Source organism: Populus nigra, chromosome 13 (genome assembly GCF_951802175.1).
Source record: "Populus nigra chromosome 13, ddPopNigr1.1, whole genome shotgun sequence".
NCBI lineage: Eukaryota > Viridiplantae > Streptophyta > Magnoliopsida > Malpighiales > Salicaceae > Populus > Populus nigra.
Window position 1 is genome coordinate 3427784 of NC_084864.1, and position 11850 is coordinate 3439633.

The window sequence follows — 11850 nt, forward strand, 5'->3', positions numbered from 1 at the left end:
AAATAAAGCAAAAAATAAAATAAAATTCATGTTAACTCGTCAAACCAAGTTAACCCGTTAAACCCGGGATCTGTGTCATGAATGTCTGGTAACTAAATAAAAAAAAAGTGAATATTAACAAACTGAACTAAACAAAAAAAATTAATTAAAAAGAAAAAAAATCCGGGTTAACTCGTCAAACCATGTTAATCTGTTAAACCCAGTATTTGTGTCATGAAAGTCTGATAACTAAATAAAAAAAATTTAACATTAATAAACTAAATTAAAAAAAATTATTTATGAAAATAATAAAAAAAAAAAATTGACGGGTCAACCCAGAATTAACTGGGTTCACCCATGAAACCAGGTTAACCCGTGGAACTCGAGATATGTGTCATGAAAGTCTAATAACTAAATAGAAAAAAAATTAATATTAACAAACTAAATTAAACGAAAAAAATTAATTAAAAAAAGCAAAAAAATTCCCAAAAAACATAAAAAAAACTTAGATGACCTTTTAAAAAAAAACAGCCTAAGGAAGGAGTCAGTGTTTTACTGTGGACTGCACAGTGCAGTTCACAGTAAAACACTGACTCCTTTTAGTTATAGTTCAATTCATATGAATTATTTCTCAACTTTTCAATATGGGATAGGTATGCCATAATTTTTTATTATTATTACTTTTATAACTTATATTTACATGCATTGTTTTTTAATTTTTCAATGTGTTACAACTATATATAATTACATTCTTATAGATTATTTTTTTAATTTTTTAATGTACACTTTATATTTTTTTATAGCATACATTTACATGGATTATTTTTTAATTTTTTTATGTAAGATAATTATATTACACTTTTTTATATATAGCTTCCATCACATGGATTGTTTTTTAATTTTTCGATGTAAAATAATTATATATAATCTATATTCACATGAATTGTCTTTTAATTTTAATTTAATATGAGTCAGTATGTGTCACCTACGAATTTGAATTGATTAGAGTTGTAGGTGAGATATGTGATTTTAGAATCTCAAGTAACATATGCATCTCTTCAAACTCTTTTATTTTTTCAGATAAGTTTTCAATTATATTATTTCTCTAAAAATTTATTCTTATTGCGCTACTTTGAAAAACAAAATCTAAACAAACCATGTAATTAAATGCAGATGTAAACAATTAAGTGGAATATAGTAGAGAATTAAACTACAATGAGTTGCTTTGAAGAAATTAAACTCTAATTTTCCAACCCGTGTAAAAAATTAAAAATCTTCTCTCGTCTCCCATTTCTCTCTCACCTTGTTGGATATATGTGTATATGTGTGTGTATAAAAATTAAAAAAAAAAAAAAAAAAAAAAACAAGTTATGATTTAGCTTTTGTGTTAATTGGTGGCTAATAAGCCACGTAACCCTCCCTTGCAATTGCTGCCAGCATAATCAATTGTGGGAGCAATTCATATCGGAATATTAAGTATTTTTCTTGCATGATTTAATTTATTTATTTATTAAATGGTGGCTAATAAACCATGCATATCCTATGTAACAATCACACAGTGATTTGTAAGAATAATTATAGTATTTTTTTATATTTTTTTACATGATTTAGCTTTTATATTAATATAATATAGTTGATTAAACATGGAAGATAGTGACAATAATTTTTTTTTATTAACATGGATGTCTGGGCTAACTTGCGCACATATCGACTAATCTCATGGATCATGAAATTAACGACCATATAAGTTTCTAGTGGCTATTATATTAGCAAATATAGGGCTCGAATCTAATACTACAGGAGAAGCAAATCTTTTAGTTTCAAACTCTTATTACTAGATCAACTACTAAATAGTTAATGATAAATAGTTAAGACGGGGCAACATATTAAAGAATAACACAAGTAAGAAATGAATTAATAAGAGACTAATATAATGTCATTAACAGAAATTAGCAAAACAGCACAGCAGATACAATGGTTGTATTAATCATATACTACGAACAGACATCAACAAGAGTCAAAGAGAGGAGAAAGGAGAATTATCAATTCCTGTCCCTCTCAGCAGAAAAACAGATGCCGTGCTTCTTTATACAACGCAACACCAAGAAACCCCACTGCTTATGTTCTTTATTGAATCTAGTGGATTCATATGATAGGTTTCACGACTGAAATTATCCAAACATGGCAGAATAATCACAAAACACACAGAGAACTATGAGGGTCTGTCTTGTCTCCCTTTTCAATCCCACCATTGATGCACAGCTACTCCCTCGTCTCTCAGTCTTCCATACAGTGCTACACATTCCCAATAAGCCCTCCTGCTCTTCTTCCTTTGCCCTTTCTGCAATTTGTTGTTGTTGCACTCTAGAAACAATTCATCCACCAAACCAATTGTCTTCCTCTTCATCATCTCCTCTGCTACTTCTGCTTCTGCTTTCATCACAACGAACTCATCTTCCCTCACATTCTTCATCAACCAATTTGAAACATCAGCAGGTGATGCCACCCTCCCAGGTACTCCCTCAGACAACATGTTTATGCTGTGAAACTCGAAGTCTTGATTTCTAGTTGGATAGTTTTCATTAAACCATAGCATTGCACCATTCTCCTGATCCTCCTGTGAGCCCGCATCAATGAAAAATCGACGCGAGAAATCTTCTAAAGAATCTCCCAACAAGTCAGGAAGATATTTGAATCCCTTCAAGTACATTCTAGATTTTTCCAGAGTCTTTCGTGGTGGCTCAAGCAGAATATCTTCCAAGCCTTGCAATGCTTCTTTCTTAGCATCTAATGCTAGCTGCAAAGGCCGCCTCTTTGCCAAAGAACTCACTATCTGATTCACCAAACTCGTTTTCCTCATTGCCACGATGGTTGAGTCATATCGCCGAAGATACACAACTCTATAATTTGACATCTTTTGCAAAGCGTTTGAGGGGTCATTGCTCAATTGAGCAACCAGAATGCCTCCAACTTTCACAATGCGATCTAAAAACTTTGCATCTTTAATGTGCAATGTCAACGCAAAATCAAATGTTGCATTCGGGAACAAGCTTTCTTCCTCCAAATCAGATTCTGATACGAAATCAATATCATTGACATTCAAGAATCTTGAACTATCAACTACAGCCCCGACGCCGGAGAAAACAATGAGAGCTTTATCGCCCTTCTTGATAAGGCCCTCCTTGGCCAAATCTTGCAACAACAAATCGAAGAATTCAAGATCAATTGAAGCAGAGCCAGAGACGTCAAGATAACAACTTGAATTCAGTTCCCTTAAAATGGACCCCATAAATGGCAATGCAAGAATAATCATCATGAAAAACAACGAGCGAGACACAACACGCATTACTCGGGAATCAGGAAGCTTAAGCACCAAAATGATATCTGAATTTAAGCCAATCCCTCCATTGTGCAAATGCTTGATCTCATTTAGATCCTTGGTAGAAAACTCACTGGCTGATTCCATCCTTTTCACCTTTCCACCTTAGTTTCTCACTAAAAACAATGAATTTAAATCCACAATGGAGTAAAATCTCGAGCTTTCTTCCTAAGTAGCAAAAGCCAACTACTTTGAATAAACACAAAGCTTGATTCTTTGAAGGAAATGAAACCAGCACAACAAGAAAAGAATGATCATTAGCGAGTACAAAACCTGGAAGCTGTATGGTTTCCACCCACGAGGGCCACACGGTTACTTATAATTCTACACCAAAGGAGCAACAACTCCCTACTTCTCTCAATTTCCATGCTCTCTCTCTCTCTCTCTCTCTTATTTTCGCTTTCTTTTTCTTTTTTGTCTCACCAAACCCAGATCAGATCAGAACCAACCATTCACATTTCAGATTTCTAAAACTAACTCACCCAAATGTCGTTCAGAAATCTGAAATGTGAGATTACAAGGAGAGGGAAAGAGAGAGAAGTGTCAAATGTGAACAAGCTTTTGTCCTGTTGTTGGTGTGGCGTTAAGAGTGATGGGGACAAAGGTGGTTGTGTTGGTTTTATAGGGTTCGGGACGCAGAAATGATAGGCTAAATGTGTGATTGATGAGTTGTAGGATTTGATTTTCTTTGCTTCCATTAGTTTTTTTCAGAATGCCGTGTGAGAAAAGTGTCTTAATTGAGGAATCTTGGAATTAGGACTTGAATCTTGCTAGCTTACGTGTGTTTTGATAGTTAGGAGTAATCATCCATTACTATATTTGTGTATTAATTTGCATGGGTTTCCGACTGTTCATTTTATAGTTTGCAGTTTGCACATCTCATGGTTTGCTCTTTATTGTTTCTCCAAGCTGATGCATGCTCTATGCTATGGAGACCCCAGGGGGATGTGTTTGCATCGGAATTTAATAATATTTTAAAAAAAATTATATATTTTTAAATTATTTTGATATATTGATGTCAAAAATAATTTAATAAAAATAAATAAATATTATTTTGATGTATTTTTAAGTAAAAATTACTTTCAAAAACACCTTAGACCTTAATTAATCCGTTGAATGACTATTTTGCTTGCTTGTCTTTTATAATTAATAAACTTGGCATGACCTGGTAAGTTGATCCCGATCCAAAAACTTATGTAGATTAAGTTTTAATTTAAACTAGTTTTAATATTAACCTGGTTAAACACGAGTAACCTAACAGGCTAACCCGTGACCAGGTTAACTTAGCTAAAACCTGCTCAAAACTGATAAACCATGTTTGGGGTTCTGTTTTCATTAGAGTTCAACAAATTTTAATTTTTTTTAATTTAAAATTGTTTTTTATATTTTTGAATTGTTTTGATGTATTGATGTCAAAAATTATTTAAAAAAATATTATTTTGATGTATCTTTTAGCGAAAAGCACTTTAAAAAGTAATTATTATCACATTCTCAAACATCACCTAAAAAACTTTAATTGAAGTGCTAGAAGGTTATTTTGCTTGCTTGTCTTTTATAATTATTAAACTCAGCATAACTTGATACATTTATTCTTACAAAACCCGATCCAAAGACTTATCTAGATTGAGTTTTAATTTAAACCAGTTTTAAAATTGAATTGATCAAATTTAAGTAACTTAACAAGTTAGCTCATGACTTGGTTAACTCGTTTAAAATTTGATCAAAACTCATCTAGATTAAAACTAATAATTTTTTAAAAATAATCTAAAACAAAACCTTTTTGGACAAAAAAAAAAACAAGATAGACCTAGAATATTGATTGGGTAGCTTGTAAGCTGACTATTGTAAGCTATGAAGGCAACCAAGAGGGGGGATGAGGTGGTTGAAAATCATAGGTAATCCAATCCTCGAGGATGACCGTGAGAGTTTTGACTGCTTGCTTGCTTGATTTCTTTTTGTAACCATACAAACTTTTGACCTTGTAGTCTTGCAAGATCAACTTTTTCTATGCTTGATCATATAACTCTAGTTTTTTCTAGAGAAAGTAACTATTTAATAGCTCTATCTGTTAATTTTTTGTTGGGTTATTTTGATAAACACCTGGTGTGCTTTATACACACCAGTTTCTAGCCAGTAGTTTTCTCTTCCATGATTCTTGCCTTGATGACCTACAATTCTCAATCAGCTTGCCGATTCAATGACCTACAATTCTGAATTAGCTTACCAATTCAATCCTTCACAATCTCTGGATAGGCTTCTAATTTTTCTCATCTCCAATGTTAGCCCCGAGACTTTCCTTTTTAGTTGGTTTTGATCTTATAGTTGTTGGCGTGTATAATCTTCTTGTTTCCTTTTTCTCCTTGTTTTGTTCTTTGTTGTTGATCCAAACCTTGAATGTGTCCAGTTTGTTAGCATGCCTTCAGTGGCTTGATTAGGTTGAATGAAAAACAATTTTCTAGATTTTTTTTATATCAATGACACGTCGTAGTCGGGTTAAATTTTTCTTGAACGTAAAAAACATGTTCAGATATTGCTATGCTTTTTTTAATAGAAGAAGATTTTAATTGTATAAGGTTAACTTGATGTGATCCGGTTAACTGTGCATGTCCAAAAACAACTCGAATAACTTTGTAAAAACATAGTTTGACTAAAACAATTTCAAGATGATATCTTTTTTTAATATTAAAATAACAACATATTGGATTGACTTGGGTCAACCCGGGTTAACATGTCAAATATATGACCCGGATTATGAAACTCAAAATAAATTATAAAACTCAATTTTCAATTAACTCATTGTTGAAAGATGAAACTGAAAAAAAAATCAACTAAAAAAATAACCCGAATTAACATGTCAAACTCGTGACTCAGGTAATAAGACCGAGATAACCTCATAAAAAAAAATTAAAACAAATTATGAAGTTAAATTCTCAATCAATCTAGTATTGAAAGATGAGACTAAAAAAAATCAGTTAAAAAAAAAACATAAAAAATAACCTAAGTTAATCTGTCAAACTCATGACTCGAGTCATGAGATCGAGATAATCTTATAAAAAAAAATAAAAACAACATAATTTAACCCAGAACTTGTCAAATTTGTGACCCTGGTTATGAGACCGAAATAACTCTATAAAGAGCAAATCAAAACAAATTATGAAACTCCATTTCCAATTAATTATGTCAAACTCAATATTGAACGATGAAATTTATAAGAAAAATAAATTAAAAAATGACACAAAAAATAAGTCAAGTCAATATTGGTTAACCCGTTAAGCATTATCTTTGGTTATAAAGTCGGGATAACCTCATAAAAATCAAACCAAAATAAATCACGAAATCTAATTCTTAATCAAATACAATATTAGATGATGAAATTGAAAAAAAATTCAATTAAAAAAATAATAAGTCAACAGGATTAACCTGTCATACCGCAACCCGGGTCATAAGAAGGGGACAACCTAATAAAAAGCAAATTCAATACTGAAGGACATGAAACCATGATAACCTATTAGAAAAAAAAATATGACATAATTTAACCCAGGTTAAAATATCAAAACTCGTGACTCTAACAATGATACCAAGATATTCTCATAGAAAACAAGTCAAAACAAATTATGAAACTCTATCCCTAACTGAGCTAATATTAAATGATAAAAGTGAAAAAAAAATCCAATTAAAAAAAATAAAAGACAACTTAAGTCATCTCGGGTGAACCTGTTAAGCATTATTCTCACGTCATGAGACTATAATAACCTAATAGAAAACAAGTAAAATAAATCATGAAGCTTAATTTTTAATTAATCTAATATTAAAGAATGAAATTAAAAAAAAAGTTAAATAAGAAAAACATCCTAACCAACCAGGTTAACTAATCAAACCAGCGATCTATGTCATGAATGTGAGATAATCCAATAAAAAAAGTAATATTAAAGAATAAAATTATATAAAAAAACATTGATAAAAAAATCAAAGATAAAAAAAACAAATTAGAGCCACACCAAAACATTTGGTAAAAATACAATTTATTGCTACAGTAATTTCCTTAAATGTTTTATTGTTAATGTTAATTAATAATTATAAATGATAATATTAATTGAGAAAATATATGCTGCCAAGTTTTATTTACTAATATCATGCGCATAGTTATTAAATTTGGATTGGCAATGATGATGGGAACCGCTAATGACAATGGCTGGTTGACTGAAAACCTTGTTTTAGTTTATTTTTTTTAAGAATTAAAATAAATATTGATTTGATAACTTGTTGGGCCAATCATAATTCGTCATATTAAGATAAGATCTATACGGGTCAATTACTATAATTTTCTTGAAAGAATTATATCCAAAACTATAATTTCAAGTTTTTTTTTTCTTAAAATCTTTTCAAAACAACGTCGTTTAAAATGAATATAAGTTACTCATCACAAATCACTTATTAACCAAACAAACCGGCAATCCAAGCTCCGGGCCAAGCCAGCCCCTAGTCCGGCGATGTATAGCAAGCAGCGGTACCGTACTGTATTTAAATAAACTGTAAAGGACAAGAAAAGCAAAGCAATTTGACAGAAACACAATCATGGGAGTGGAGTAGCAGGTGATCAGACCTGGAACCGGTCCCAAAACCAACTGCTGGTCAAAACGTCACCGTTCACTGCACTCGTTCTGGTTAGCTACCTAACCCCCTTCCTTCTCTGACAAAACCCTTTTTTTTTTTACTTATTCTGACTTGCAGGTTCAGTCAGAATTTTATTGCTTTCTGTTTGGTTACTGAGAAAATGCATGAAAATATAGATACTTGAGATTCTAAATTTATGAAAGTTTTGTTTTTTTAATATGGGTTCATGAGATTGTTATTGGGTGTCTTTTAATTCACTAAATTGTTAGGTTAGGTGTTGTAATTTAGGTTTTTTTCAAGGTGAGTTTCACTTGAGCTATAGAAAATTTTTAATCTTTTTTTTGTAGGGGGAGAGGAGGGTTAGTAGAGAAGCTTGGAGAGTGAAATGGCTTAATAGTTACCGGTGAAATATTGGGATAAGTGTTATTCTAATATAAGGGTTTTTTTTTATTATTTTCTGAGTTAAGGTTTTTTATTATTATTATTAATATAGTATCCGGATGTGTTTATATGTAACTCAATTAATTTTATATATTTTAAAATTAATGATCATGAAAAGACTTGAAGTGATAATTATTAAGAAGCAAATTCAAAACCTAACCGGTTGAAATTTGTTATTTATATATAAGGAGGTGAGAAGATTTGATCTTTGTTGTGTATTCAGGGAGATAAAGCTTGGAGAGTTATAGTTTATGGCGCTGTGTTACTGGGAATTGAAATGAACAAGGAACTGATGTTGGGTGTTCTTATTTTATAGGAAAAAATCGAGATCTCTCGCAGAAGTTTTGTAGATGAGGAGGGTTTTTCTTGAATTGTTTTAATGTAACTGGAAAGTTTTTTCATGCTTTTATTTTTGTGATTGGAAAAAATAGACGTCTTTTTCGTATGCAATGGAAGACAATGCTTCATTTGAATTTTCTAGAATTCTTTCATTGTAAAAGTCATTGGAAAATGGAGCCGTGGGTTTTTAACTCAAAAAATTATTTTGAAATTATTTTAATCTAAAAATATTTTTAGAATTTTAAAAAATCAATTTCTGAATTTAAAACACCTCTAATTTACTCTAATTTGGTATTAAAAAACACAAAATGAACTTAAAAGATTTTCTCAACCTTATTGTTTTTTTAAGTAAGATGAAGGGTTAAAAAATATAACATTAAACTTCCTTTTCGAGGAAAACTCTTAGACACCGGAACAAGTTGTTTTATTATTATATCAAGAACTTCATCTCTTTAATTCTGAGGATGGAACTTAATTAATCAGGTTCTAGATTTACTTTTTAGAAATTACTATTTCGAGTCTTACAAATCTCAGAGCTACTAAAAGTTTACATAGTCGTTAAATTTAGGGTTCATAGGATTGGTTAAGATATACAAGCTGACCTGGACACTCACATAAAAAAAATTCATCTATCTTATCTTGTTTTCTAGTAATATTCTCTCTCGTATGTAAAATCAAAAAATTAAATAAAAAGAAAATGAAGGTTTGGGCTGAAGCGTATAACAGTTAAATTAAAGGGAAAAAAAATTATTTGAAAAAAAAATTGAAGGAAAAATACCTCAAATACCTCAAGAGCCGCTAATTCCTCGAAAGCTTGTTTTTCCTCAAATTCAATTTAAGTCCATTTACTTGGACAGGATCGAGGAGTGTCTGATTTAACGGTCAATTGCATGTAGACAGAGTCTTTCTTATAGAACCCTAAATTTACTTATTATATTTTTATATTATTTTTAATATATTGATATTAAAAATAAATTTTAAAAAATAAAAAAATAATTTTAAAACATTAAAAAAGAAACACATTAAAAACAAGAAATTAAAAAGTCGAAGTGGAACCAAGAGTGCCAAAAAGTCCCAAAAGCCACCTTTGAACAAGCAAACACCTAGAGTTTAGTCTCTTTTACAGCACAGTCAACATGTGGCATGGTGAGGTGAGATAGCTGCGTGAAGCTTTCAAGAAGGACTCCATGTTCCTTCCCTCTCAGTAATTGAACTCTTGGTTAATTTGATCATTTATCAGGTTTTGTAAATTCCATATAATTCAACAAGTGACCACTTGTAAGGTTGAATGGTATTACAACGTTCGAAGCGCCAGTCTGCAGAGGCTGCCATTAACAGTCACACCTTTGAACAGGAAAACACGAGCGCCTAGTCCTTCCAACAACACTAACCCAAGTCAACATGTGAACGGAGATTGCCGCGTCCAGCTTTCAGGAAGGTCGTCTAGTCTCTGTATAAATATGGATGGATTATGGTCTTAACACTCATCAACACACCTTTTTTTATCTCTCCATCCTCTCTTGTATATTCACTCTGTTCATTTCTCCATCAATCTCGATTATTAATTCAACTCTTTCTTTGATCATCAGCTCTTGAAAGTCCCATTAGAAACTATATCATGGGTTTGAAAGGTTTTGCTGAGGGTGGTATTGCCTCCATCATTGCCGGGGCTTCCACTCACCCTTTGGATTTAATCAAGGTCCGTATGCAACTTCAAGGTGAATCCCACATCCCAAATCCATCTTCCGTGCAGTCCTATCGCCCTGCTTTTCCATTGAGCTCTACGGCCAACATCTCCTTACCGACCACCTTAGAACCCCCTCCTCCACCCCGTGTGGGACCCCTTTCCATTGGTGTCCGTATCATCCAATCCGAGGGTGCTGCCGCTCTTTTTTCTGGTGTCTCCGCTACCATACTCCGCCAAACCTTATACTCCACCACCCGTATGGGCCTTTATGATGTCCTCAAACATAAATGGACGGATCCAGATACTAATACCATGCCACTTGTCCGTAAGATTGTGGCTGGACTAATCTCCGGTGCTGTCGGGGCTGCTGTTGGTAACCCTGCTGATGTAGCGATGGTCCGCATGCAGGCTGATGGACGTCTCCCAATTGAACAGCGTAGAAACTACAAGAGTGTTGTCGATGCCTTAAGTCAGATGTCAAAGCAGGAGGGTGTCGCTAGCCTGTGGCGGGGTTCGAGTCTTACAGTCAACCGTGCGATGATTGTGACGGCGTCACAGCTTGCATCATATGATCAAGCCAAGGAGATGATCTTGGAGAAGGGTTTGATGAGTGATGGGATCGGCACCCATGTTTCAGCAAGTTTTCTGGCTGGTTTTGTGGCTTCCGTTGCTTCAAACCCTATTGATGTGATCAAGACTAGAGTTATGAACATGAAGGTTGAGCCCGGGGTTGAACCACCTTATAAGGGTGCATTCGATTGTGCAATGAAGACTATCAAGGCAGAGGGTCCTATGGCCTTGTATAAGGGCTTTATCCCTACAATTTCAAGGCAAGGACCTTTCACTGTTGTGCTATTTGTCACATTAGAGCAAGTTCGGAAATTACTTAAAGATTTCTGATCAATTATTATAACGATGAAAATAGATCAAGGAAGGCAGTAGAACAAGCACTCAAGCTTGTATATTCATTGATTTACTTGTTCAACTTTGATTACATGTTGGAAGCAATATAATTTTTCCCCTTCATTATTTGTTTAAGAGTGTGTGGTTGAACATTAATGGATGAACAATGGCCACTGCAGTTATCCAATACTATTATTCCTCGTGCGGTGATGATCAGTGGTGAAATATACTGAAAATTACAATAAGCTAGTCTGATTTAGAGATCATACTCAAAGTATGAAAAATTTTCTTATTTTTCTCTTCCTGATCTTTGTATTCAGCTGTCCAGATTTTAAAGACAGAATGTACAATGTCAAATGTTCTTCCTGGTTTGAAAACCACTCCCCTCTTCTTAAGCCTCTTGGGTCCTGGGCTCTTGGCGGAAAACTTGATGGACCTTGGCAGGCACAAGCCCTAGCATCCATTGGAGCAAAATCGAGCCTCAACAGCTTTCGAATCGAGGGTGCTA

At 33.0% G+C, this 11850-nt stretch overlaps 2 protein-coding genes across 3 annotated transcripts; one reads left to right on the forward strand and one right to left on the reverse strand.

Annotated features, from left to right (window-relative positions):
* Positions 1-2218: 2218 nt before the first annotated feature.
* On the reverse strand, positions 2219-3445 carry LOC133671498 (uncharacterized). Its single transcript, XM_062092264.1, has one exon. It carries the CDS (start codon positions 3443-3445, stop codon positions 2219-2221), a length of 1227 nt encoding a protein of 408 aa, XP_061948248.1.
* Positions 3446-7792: 4347 nt separating this feature from the next.
* LOC133670901 (mitochondrial uncoupling protein 5-like) lies at positions 7793-11465 on the forward strand. 2 transcript variants are annotated; one of them, XM_062091500.1, is made up of 2 exons: positions 7793-8022; positions 10342-11465. In XM_062091500.1, exon 2 carries the CDS (start codon positions 10371-10373, stop codon positions 11337-11339), a length of 969 nt encoding a protein of 322 aa, XP_061947484.1. In that variant the 5' UTR covers positions 7793-8022; positions 10342-10370; the 3' UTR covers positions 11340-11465. The 2 variants fall into 2 exon arrangements, with proteins under 2 accessions (XP_061947484.1, XP_061947483.1); XM_062091499.1 differs by lacking the exon at positions 7793-8022 and adding an exon at positions 9819-10190.
* Positions 11466-11850: the final 385 nt, after the last annotated feature.

Coding starts and splice junctions, on each gene's coding strand:
- LOC133670901 (XM_062091500.1), top strand. CDS start 10,371: ATGGGTTTGAAAGGTTTTGCTGAGGGTGGTATTGCCTCCATCATTGCC.
- LOC133671498 (XM_062092264.1), bottom strand. CDS start 3,445: ATGGAATCAGCCAGTGAGTTTTCTACCAAGGATCTAAATGAGATCAAG.